General features: G+C 47.2%; 1 protein-coding gene across 2 annotated transcripts in view; it reads left to right on the top strand.

The window, feature by feature from the left end:
• The window catches only part of LOC146772452 (unconventional myosin-Vb-like), a 145858-nt gene that overhangs the window by 27017 nt on the left and 106663 nt on the right, over window positions 1–12178 (top strand). For both annotated transcript variants that reach the window (XM_085640046.1, XM_085640047.1), the window contains exons 6-7: window positions 121–264; window positions 1621–1702. In XM_085640046.1, coding sequence (XP_085496172.1) covers window positions 121–264; window positions 1621–1702 — 226 coding nt within the window. The remainder of the gene's footprint in view (window positions 1–120; window positions 265–1620; window positions 1703–12178) is intronic.

Here is a 12178-nt window from a genome sequence, read left to right as displayed (position 1 = left end):
TTTAAGTTGATTTTAGCCTCTACTGATTAAAACAAAAAAAATAAAAAAATTTACACTATAGTTTACTTCTTTTGTAAAATGTTTTGAAAGTAAAATTATACATTTCTGCTTTACTTTCAGGCCATTGGGAATGCAAAGACCACCAGAAATGACAACAGCAGCCGCTTCGGGAAGTACGTGGAGATCGGTTTCAGTGCCAGATACCACATCATTGGTGCCAACATGAAGACCTACCTGCTGGAGAAGTCGCGTGTCGCCTTCCAGGTTTGTGCTTTGTTGCCTGTGAGGTTTCCATTGTGCAGTCGCCTCCTCCCGTCTCTTGCATCTGACTGCCCAGGGTCCTGTGTGCTCGTGTCTACACATCTCCATTTCTGATCAATGCCAATCTTACCTTTAAGAGTGGTCTGTGCTGGTATAGTCTCTTGCCATGCTGGCACTCCTCGAATAATTCTTGAAGTTCTTATTTTTACCTTCCTCCTCTTCTGTGTGTCTTATTCTTAAAAGCTGCCCAGCTACCTCGGTTTGAGAAAACCACTCACAATCTGGCTTTTTAGTTCTCTACCGCTAAACTAGCTGAGCACATTATGATGTCTAGTAGACCATAGCGCCAAGACGCCTACAGGCAGTTGTGCGCTTTATAAACCTCATCAATAACACTATCAATTTGTGCCTAAGGCTTTCTTCTCCCCTTAGCATTTTGATGAAAAGTATTTCTTCCGTCTCTTATTTGTTGGGTTCCATTCCTACGCACTGCTCTCTTGTTGTGCTCCCGTCTAGGATGGTTTCTGTGCCTTTGTCTTCCATAATCTCTACATCTTTCTGTTTACAGCCTTCTGCATGGCTTCATTGTTCTCCTTCTCTGATGTATTCCCTTTTTGTACCACAATCTTTTTTTAACTTTGAGCCTCTCAGTATCTCTTATATTAAACTTCTTAGTCGATTTTACATTTTTACTAGTTGAAGGTCCTCTCTGGTAGTGCCTTCCTCATCCTTGGTCTGTCCTTGCTTCTGTCAGGGTCATCTTCATCCGGGAGTCTCTCTTTGCTTTAAATGAATGTCTGTGTTCAGGGAGGCACGGTTAATCGTTGAGAGGAAGGGGACTATTTAGTAGTTTAGTATTCTTTATCAGAGGGTTATTGAAGGATTGGTCCTGATCACCGGGGGAAGAGAGTTGCAGGTTTGAATTGAAGAGGCCTTCCCCCTACACAGTTTTGATCATCAGTAGCAGAGCCATTCTCGGAATTAAGATTCCTCCTTGGGGAGTAGAGCATGAATTTTGATTTGAGGAAGGGTGGTCCAGTAGAATGGATTGCCTTGAAAGAGATGCTTAAGGCTTTGAGGGATATTCTTGTTGCGACTAGTAACCAGTGAAGGACTTCAACGCTGGGCTATGTGTTGACATCTGTGTGGTGTCTCGTCTTAATACCTTCTTTGCCATGTCTTTCAAGGATGCTTTTTAAAAGCACACCAAGGTTTCAACTTTGAATCCCTCAGCCTAGCGTAGAGTTCATGTGCAATACACAAATCAACCTGGTTTCTCTGGTTTTAAAGATGCCCTGATGGTGTTCACTGTCCAAGGTTCTGTGTAACATTTTTCTTTGCTTCTCCCTGTTCCCACAGGCTGAATCGGAGAGAAATTACCATATTTTCTACCAGCTTTGTGCCTCTGCTCACTTGCCGGAGTTCCAGGGACTTGGCCTCAGTAAGTGCTAGAGAGTTCTGAGGATTGTGTGAGTGAAGCAGAGACTAGGGGCTCTTTGGGTACAGCCACTGTGTTTTCGGCCTTCAAGTGCATCAGGGAAGGGTAGGCCAGACCAATCATACAATTTGGGGCTTAGCTTCTTTGGAATATGTGTGCTCCAGTAATTTACGAGACTGCAAATGGTCTGTTGGGTGCCTTGATATTGCAAGCATGGGTGCTGAGCAGGAGAGGTGGGGCAGACTTATGCAAGCAAGAGAGCTATTGAAACGACAAGAATACATGTCTGGGTGAGAGGCTCGGTGACCTGGGGGAGGATGCAGCTATGGTCTCTGGGAGAAAACATGTAGAGGGTAATGGCTCCGTAAGGACCATACAATCAGCAGTCCAGGATCATTGGATAGTATATTGCCTCAGTAATTCACTTCACATAAAACTACTCCACGCAACATAGTTCCTCTTCACATAATACCACTCCACACATAATACCACTCCACACAAGTTAATTCCACTCCAAACAACATAATTGCACTCCACACAACACAATTCAACTTCAGATAATTCTACTCCAGCCTACATTACACTCCACATGTTCTTTCAGCTTCAAAACACATAATTACACTCCACGAAATTGAACTCCATACCATGCCACATAAGTCCACATAACACGCCACAATCCCACACCACACAATTACACTCCACATCATACTGGTACACTCCACATAATTTAACTACATACAATTCCACTCAACACCACAGAATTCCAAGCCACATAATTCAACTCCACGCAATTCCACACCAAAGCTTATACATCCAGTCTACACCAGAGAATTCCACAGTATGCCAATTATTTCAAAACCGGGCCACGTAACGCTACCCCACTCCATAACACACAATCCCACTTCACATATTTCCACTACACTCAATACCACATAATTACTTTCCACATAATTTCACTGCACACCATGCCACATAATTCCAATACTCCACACATTTCCACTCCAACCCACATAATTGCAGTTCACACAACATAATTCATCATGCCACATAATTCGACACCACACAATGCCACTCCACATAAATCCACACCATGCAACCTAATTCAACTCCACACCATGCCACATATTTACACTACACAGATGTCAAAATCAAACCACATACATCCACTCCATAACACATGGCACCTAAGACATTGACAAATCCAATAGCCCTAGGATTATCAATACACTGGCTTTGCTAAAGCTTGTTAATTATTGGCACATGATGGAACCGCATGTGTGGCAGGCAGAAGCCAAATTAAAGCTTGGCTCGATTTGGACTAAAGGGTTCAAGAGGACCTCGAGCTGAGCCAGGCCTCCATCTCGAGCCTTAAGTGGCTCGCCCACCTCTAGTGTACAGCGATGGAGAACTGACCTGCCACGCGCACAAGAGAGGGGGGGGGGGGCAGGAGTGTGTGCTTGGGGGGGCAGGGGGTTGTTGTATTGTAGAGGGCGGAGGAAGAGGGTGTAGTAGTGGAGCTCGCTCCTGATTACAAGCCTCGTGTCATAGTGGCGCATCATTTGGAAATCCAGACCGGGGTAAAAATGTAAGTTAATGGCATTGCCAGCTGGGCAAAGGTTGCAAATGTAAACATCTGAGTGCATTTTATTGCCCCCCCACCCAGTAATGGCCGCTTCAGCTTCCAGGGTATTTTAAGGCCTATTGTATGCACCAGTACTGGCTGGTACGGGGGGGGGGGGGGGGCCGGTAGGGGTGAACAAAAAAAAAAAAAAATGTATAACACTTACTTATACACGGCCATTGTGTCTCTCCTCCACTTCTCTTTCTGACTCCCAGAAACAGGAAGTTCAAAGGCCCCCCCTAAGCCATTCACATCACTGCTGTCACCAGCATGACAGCGGCGTCACGATTGGGCTGAGTGGCCTGGTTCAGCGCTTGGAGTGAGAGCCTGTGCATGTTTTCCATCCAGGCTATGCAATACGGCCAGGTGGAGAACATGCTAAGTGCGCATGAATGTTTGGCTGGCCCAAGACGGCCGGCCAAACTGTCGATCATTTCTCCTCCCCTTGCTCTGACAGCCCAGCCCAGCCCTGTCCTGTCCTAACCTGGCTCGCACTGAAAAACAAAATGATCATAACACCGTTGTTTGCATTTTATTTTTCCGGTTTTTGCGTTGCTGAAAGCAGTGGGCCGACGCTCCTCTGCTGCAGTTATGCGCGTAGTACTTTTGGTAACGTGAATAGGCGTATTTTACTTCTCCCTCTATTAGTTTAAGCCTAGTCTGGTTTGCAACCTCTCGCCTTGGTCACCAATTTTGCACAGTAGATCTGTTGCTGCCCTCTAGCGGGTAAACTGGAGAACACGCCTATCTTGGGATCTTTGTGACATGCTTCTTTGTGACCGGCTGCTCCGACTGTGAAAATGCCTTTTCTGTTACTATTTCTCCTTCTCTAATATTGGATTGCCACTGTTGCGGGATGTTAAGTGCTTACTTTTTTCATAATAATTAACTTTATTTCTAAATATTTGTGTGAAGACTTCTGTCCCAGTACACTGCCTATTTGCTTATTACAATACATAATTAAGGTAGTTCAAAATAGTTGTAAATCCTAAGTCTGGGAAGTGAAATAATTGTGGATCCGAAATTGTGAAGTGGGAAATGTATGCGGATCTCGAAGACAAGCTTGGTGATATTAAGGTCGAGCGAGCCCTACTCCGGGGTACACCTGTCCTCATTGTGAGTGGTGAAGAGAGGGTGGCATGAAAAGAGCTGTGTGAGAAAAATCCTACACGCTGCTGATGTGGCACGCCGGGCCTTGGTGAGGGGGGCACGCCGGGCCCTGGTGAGGGGGGCACGCTGGGCCCTGGTGAGGGGGGCGCACCGGTCCCTGGGGACAGTGGCACGTCGGGCCCTGGGGACAGTGGCACGCCGGGCCCTGGTGAGGGGGGGCACGCCGGGCCCTGGTGAGGGGGGACACGCTGGGCCCTGGTGAGGGGGGGCACGCTGGGCACTGGTGACGGGGGGCACGCTGGGCCCTGGTGACGGGGGGCACGCTGGGCCCTGGTGACGGGGGCACACCGGTCCCTGGTGAGGGGGGCGCACTGGTCCCTGGGGACAGTGACACGCCAGTCCCTGGTGACAGTGGCACACCGGGCCCGGATTACGAAGCAGCTCAACTATTGCCACTCAACGCCCTTGATTTGAGGTAGATGAAATCAAATGACGGCGGAGACTTGCCACAAGCTCCTATTGTTTCACAATAATTCTTAATGAAATTGTGTTTTTTGGCCCTTAACTTTATGGCTGAGAGGTGTCTATGGGCGGTAAAGTTTCCTGGTTCAGTAGAATTGAGATTGGAGCACCGCAGGTGAGGGCTTGTTTCCCAGAGATCTGCAGGTTCCTTACAGACCAAGCACACCCACTTGCCTGGTTTTGCTAGTTCCAGGTTTGGTGCGGTCTGTGTCGGCTCTGATGATTGGCCCTTATAATTTATAGGAGGCGGAAGGGCCTTGTATGGAAGATGCTACAGCACCGGTCCAGGCTCCTCCTGCCTGGAAGGCTTCATGTAGTCTGTCCTTCATCCTTGTGTGACTGCACCCCCTTTTTGCCCCGTATCTATGAAAGGACACTCAGTACCACCAGGGTCTTTTCATCCTGGGACCTGGAGATGCTCTGCGGTTCTAGTGTTGTATATAGAAATTTCAAGAGGTGGTACAAGGGAGTCACATGATGCACTTGCCTACATTGGGGGTGGGGTGGGGGGGGGGGGGGAGATGAATGCCAGCCTCTCTGGTCAAAAGAATATTTTGCAAAAAGAACAATTGATGAACAGAATGCTGATCAATGTGAAACATGAACCTCCGTACAGAGATCTGGGCCTAAATCCATAGTTTGTTTTGCTCCCCATGCCACTCCAGTTTAAACCCAGTCATTTGCAAATCAATCTTGACCCTGCGCAGAACATCCCAAACTGCCAGGCCAGGTCCTCCTTCACCCCTCAGCCAGGCTAGCTTGACTTCAGTGGCATGAAGAGCATGGGAATATATAGACAAAGGGGGGACAAGAGGGCTTTTATTCAAGGAGGTCCAGCATACATGCCCAGTCAGTCATTTGAAAAAGAAAAAGTATGCGGTTCCTCAGAAAAGAGAAGTGAAGGGAAAGGAGAGACCGTGAGAAAGAGGAATTCCTCTATTCGGAACTAGGGTCCTCACACACCCAGCAAGCTAGGTGTCATGCTTCATCATATGGACCTGCTCCTCGTCGGGCCGGCGCTGCAAAGCCCGACGGGCACCCTAAAAAGGGGCTCTTTGGCGGAGATCTTCAGTTCCTGGCCGTATGATGCAGTGTGTGTGAGAGGGACCTAGCAGTGTAGATGTGAGTGCAGGGAAGTGAATTAAAACAAGTTAGAGGGTCCAAAAAATAATTTTATTGGGAGTGGCTCTCTACCTGAATAAAAATGTGAAAACCGAATGGCAGCTAGCTGATGTTATGATTCAGCTTGGCTAGGCTCATCTGTGCTGGTCGACATGTTTCTTGCCAAGTGGTCCTAGTGACCCGTGGCAATTCCTCAGGACCTAAAAAAGCTGTCAAGAATCTACACCAGGCAGTACGTACAATAGTTACTTACTACCTGTTCAATGGGAACGGTCTCACCATATGCCTAGGGAAACCTAAAAGGAAAGGAGACTGTAAGTCAGGTATCCCAAGCAAAGGCAATGAGCGAAGTGAGTGATTACTGTACAGGTGTACGACACAAAGTGGTGCTAAACCCCAAAATGACTAGACGGTCCAATCTGAAGTCCTTAAACACCATGTGTCAATGTTTCTATACAGTGAGTGGTGGTGCTCCTATAGCTAGTGATTTAAAAAAAAATCAATTAGAAACAACTAAAACAGAAGGCTGGAAAGGTCGTGGTATCCTAATGGAAACTAGGATAAAGTGCCTAAAGGTATTACAAAGTTGCACTAATGGGAAACTCACCCAAGATGGTGTAGTACCATGCTCCTATCCGTGGCCGTGGCGCCACCTGGACACCAAGATTCTAGTGTTCTAATAGGAAACAAGGTAATGAGGGAAAACAACAGCACAACCGACAATAATTATCAGCAGAAATCGATTCAGAAGCCCACGTGTGTCCCTGTCACATGAGCTGCAGTGCCGTGATTCTCAGAGCACCGGAGGTAATCAATGGTCTAATAGCGCCACAGAGCGAACTTTAAAAGACAGAAGGAGATGCAGAAATTGCACATGCCAAGCCACTGAAGGTATCAGCCAAATGTAGCCGCGTGACCATGGAAACCAGGTATACAATCACACACACTCGCTCGCCCCTAATAGTGCGATACCGGCAAGTACGAGGCTGCCGTGTATGGTAGATAGGAACCACAGCCCCGCCTGCTCTCCCTGAGTGGCGAGCGAGATGCGAGAAACTGCATACAGTAAAAGACCCGAGTGGCTCACTAGTCAAAAGCGGAGGTAATTACCAAAATTAAGGCAAGCACTGGCAAAGTCGCGTCCACTTCGGATCTGTCAGTGCGACTGCGGGGATATGACCAGTGGCAGAAGTACCAACAGAAGTAGAAATCACAACGAAACAACTCACCTGATCAGTTGTTCACAAGCGGCCGCGCAGAAACGCTGCTATACTCACTCGGAGGTTGTTGCCAGTAGGGGGTATAAACCTACCCATGCGCCGCTCGACCCGGGAATACTGACGGCCGGTTAAGTGCCGTAACAGATATACCGACGGAATCGTTCAGCAGGGGGCGTGTCTAAAACCGGAAATGTAAAATAAGTGGACAGAGTCTCTCTATAGAGTGTCAAAAGCCGCGGCCATCTTGGAAAGGCCTCTGTACATAGTCTGATCTTAATAAACCCATTAGAATATGGGTATAAGGATTACATGCAAAGTGGCAAGAAACTATTATTGGAAAGTCCAAACTGGCGGCCATAGATCAGTGAATAGCGTGTCTAATATCTAATATGTGTAACATATAGATAGAGCCATATATTAAGGTGTCCAAAGTTGCGGCCATCTTGGAATGGTCTCAGGGCACAATCAAACCTAAGGTGACCCTGTGGATATGCGTTTAGCGATCACATGCAGAGAGTGGAGACTCTAGCAATGGGGTAGTAGAAATATATTGCGGTCAAAAATGAACCGGTGTAGGGGCAAATAAAATCAATAGACCCTGGGAAAATGGAGTCAATGGTTACTAAGTCATAGAGTGGATAGAGTATACCACTAATCACATGTAACACCGATTTATCTCTCAGTTAGCGCTGCCCACGGGATCTGATCATTCAAGCCTTCCCGGTCTGTCCTGAGACGGTGCACCCATCGCTGTTCAATCTTGAATAATGCTCTCTGTGTAATCCTGGGGTGTGTCTCAAGGATTAACCATCTTAGGGAGTCTGGTGTGTGGTTGTTCTCTTTACAGTGGGTATATAGTTTAGTAGTGATTCTTTGACATCTCACATTGCTCTTGTGCTCTGTAATGCGAGTTCTTACTGGTCGCATGGTCATGCCTACATATCTCTGTTCACAGGGGCAGGTGATCAGGTAAATGCATTGCGTGGTATTGCAATTAGTATGACGCTGTAGCCTCCATGTAAATGAGTCTGAGAGCACCACCTCTTTAGTCACCACAGTTTGATGACACACTGAACAGGAACCACACAGATAGTGTCCTCTCACTGGAGGGAGGCCCCAGAGGGTGTTTTGTACCTGGTGGTTAGTCTGTCTGGGTCTCGTGTTGATAAGAATATCCTTGAGGTTTTGTGTGCGTTTGAAAGCAAACCGCGGCGGCGGGATAGTGAGGTCACCCGCTGTGAGGATCCCCCAATGCTTCTTAATGATACCCTTGATGGTGGTGGAGTTGGGGGTGAATGAAGTGACACAGGTCAAGGTTTCTGTCTTATCCTTGATGTTAGGTTGTAGTAAGACTTCTCGTGGATTGTTACGAGCCCTCTTCAGTGAGTTTTTTACTTTGTGCTCGGGATAACCTCTCTGCCTCAGATTAGAGCTCAGTTGGTCAGCTTCAATTAGGTAATCGTTGGTGGTAGAGCAATTCCTCCTCAGGCGGAGAAATTGTCCAAAGGGTAAATTATCCCTAAGGGCCTTGGGGTGGTGGCTACTGTATAAGAGCAAACTATTCCTATCAGTAGGTTTTTTGTAAAGTGTGGTGCTAAGACCTGTGTCCCCTAATGTGACCATGAGATCCAAGAAAGGTACATTCGAGTCAGAGATAGTATGTGTAAATTTCAAGAATGGATTCTGGGCATTGATCCAATTGCAAAATGCTAGGCATGTCTGGAGATCTCCTTTCCAGAAGATCAAAATATCGTCAATAAAGCGCCTCCACAGGGTTAGATTACTGATGTAAGGGTTACTGGGGTGCCTGACGATCTCATCCTCAAAACTGGCCATGTAAATACAGGCCACACTAGGGGCAAAGGTACTACCCATCGATGTTCCCTGTGATTGGTGGAATAACTGTGCATTGTACTCGAAGTAATTCTCAGTTAAAGCCAATGTGGCGCACTCCATCACAAAAGAAATGGGAGTAGGTGACATCCATTCTTCTTTCATCAGGGCATTCTCGATAGCCACCAAGGTGGCACGTTGGGGGATATTTGTGTATAAAGCTTCCACATCCAACGTTACCAGGAGGTCGATATTACTGGTGTCATGTGTCTCCTCTATGATTTGTAAGATATCTGTGGTGTCACGGACGTAAGAAGGAGTTTTTTTGACCAGAGGTTGTAAGAAATGATCAACAAATCTCGAGAGGGGTTCCAGGAGGGAACCTATACCTGATACAATCGGTCGTCCCGGGACAGGTGTAGTGCCCTTATGTATCTTGGGCAGAGTGTAAAAGTATGGGGTCTTAGGCTCCCTGGTGTTAAGGAATTCAGCTTCCTTTTTACTGATCCAACCGTTACTCTCTGCTTCAAAAGTAATGGTCGCGATCCTGGTGGTAAGCCTCGGTGTGGGATCAGTGGAGATCGGCGTGTAGTACTTAGTGTTGTCAAGTTGGCGTCTACACTCTCTGTCATAGTCAGCGGTATTCTGTATCACCGTCGCTCCTCCCTTGTCTGCCTGTTTGATGATAATACTATTATCATTGGCTAAGGTTTTAGCAGCTGACAATTCCGCACTGGACATGTTGTGGTAAAATCCCCTAGTAGGAATTGCACCCAAGTCACGAAGCACAGCTTTCTCAAATGTGAGTACTTCAGGTGGCACCATGTTGTTAGTGGGGGTAAATCTAGACGGGTTACGTAAGCCCGTATCCATAGACTCGATGGCTGGCTGGTCTTGAAAGAAAGCCTTGAGGCGTATCTTTCTGAGGAATTCATGTATCTCACTATTGTCCCTAAAATTGTCAGTTCTCGGTGTAGGGACAAACCCGAGTCCCTTTGCGAGAACCGCCTCCTCCAAAGGACTCAGGGGTCTGTCTGAAAGGTTCACCACTAATTCTTTTTCCCTTCGTTCCACCCCAAGGCCCTTAGGGATAATTTACCCTTTGGACAATTTCTCCGCCTGAGGAGGAATTGCTCTACCACCAACGATTACCTAATTGAAGCTGACCAACTGAGCTCTAATCTGAGGCAGAGAGGTTATCCCGAGCACAAAGTAAAAAACTCACTGAAGAGGGCTCGTAACAATCCACGAGAAGTCTTACTACAACCTAACATCAAGGATAAGACAGAAACCTTGACCTGTGTCACTTCATTCACCCCCAACTCCACCACCATCAAGGGTATCATTAAGAAGCATTGGGGGATCCTCACAGCGGGTGACCTCACTATCCCGCCGCCGCGGTTTGCTTTCAAACGCACACAAAACCTCAAGGATATTCTTATCAACACGAGACCCAGACAGACTAACCACCAGGTACAAAACACCCTCTGGGGCCTCCCTCCAGTGAGAGGACACTATCCGTGTGGTTCCTGTTCAGTGTGTCATCAAACTGTGGTGACTAAAGAGGTGGTGCTCTCAGACTCATTTACATGGAGGCTACAGCGTCATACTAATTGCAATACCACGCAATGCATTTACCTGATCACCTGCCCCTGTGAACAGAGATATGTAGGCATGACCATGCGACCAGTAAGAACTCGCATTACAGAGCACAAGAGCAATGTGAGATGTCAAAGAATCACTACTAAACTATATACCCACTGTAAAGAGAACAACCACACACCAGACTCCCTAAGATGGTTAATCCTTGAGACACACCCCAGGATTACACAGAGAGCATTATTCAAGATTGAACAGCGATGGGTGCACCGTCTCAGGACAGACCGGGAAGGCTTGAATGATCAGATCCCGTGGGCAGCGCTAACTGAGAGATAAATCGGTGTTACATGTGATTAGTGGTATACTCTATCCACTCTATGACTTAGTAACCATTGACTCCATTTTCCCAGGGTCTATTGATTTTATTTGCCCCTACACCGGTTCATTTTTGACCGCAATATATTTCTACTACCCCATTGCTAGAGTCTCCACTCTCTGCATGTGATCGCTAAACGCATATCCACAGGGTCACCTTAGGTTTGATTGTGCCCTGAGACCATTCCAAGATGGCCGCAACTTTGGACACCTTAATATATGGCTCTATCTATATGTTACACATATTAGATATTAGACACGCTATTCACTGATCTATGGCCGCCAGTTTGGACTTTCCAATAATAGTTTCTTGCCACTTTGCATGTAATCCTTATACCCATATTCTAATGGGTTTATTAAGATCCGACTATGTACAGAGGCCTTTCCAAGATGGCCGCGGCTTTTGACACTCTATAGAGAGACTCTGTCCACTTATTTTACATTTCCGGTTTTAGACACGCCCCCTGCTGAACGATTCCGTCGGTATATCTGTTACGGCACTTAACCGGCCGTCAGTATTCCCGGGTCGAGCGGCGCATGGGTAGGTTTATACCCCCTACTGGCAACAACCTCCGAGTGAGTATAGCAGCGTTTCTGCGCGGCCGCTTGTGAACAACTGATCAGGTGAGTTGTTTCGTTGTGATTTCTACTTCTGTTGGTACTTCTGCCACTGGTCATATCCCCGCAGTCGCACTGACAGATCCGAAGTGGACGCGACTTTGCCAGTGCTTGCCTTAATTTTGGTAATTACCTCCGCTTTTGACTAGTGAGCCACTCGGGTCTTTCACTGTATGCAGTTTCTCGCATCTCGCTCGCCACTCAGGGAGAGCAGGCGGGGCTGTGGTTCCTATCTACCATACACGGCAGCCTCGTACTTGCCGGTATCGCACTATTAGGGGCGAGCGAGTGTGTGTGATTGTATACCTGGTTTCCATGGTCACGCGGCTACATTTGGCTGATACCTTCAGTGGCTTGGCATGTGCAATTTCTGCATCTCCTTCTGTCTTTTAAAGTTCGCTCTGTGGCGCTATTAGACCATTGATTACCTCCGGTGCTCTGAGAATCACGGCACTGCAG

Source organism: Triturus cristatus, chromosome 12 (genome assembly GCF_964204655.1).
Source record: "Triturus cristatus chromosome 12, aTriCri1.1, whole genome shotgun sequence".
In the NCBI taxonomy this organism is placed as follows: Eukaryota; Metazoa; Chordata; class Amphibia; order Caudata; family Salamandridae; genus Triturus; species Triturus cristatus.
Note: the sequence above shows the minus strand (reverse complement) of the source record. Positions and strands in the feature narration are given on the sequence as shown.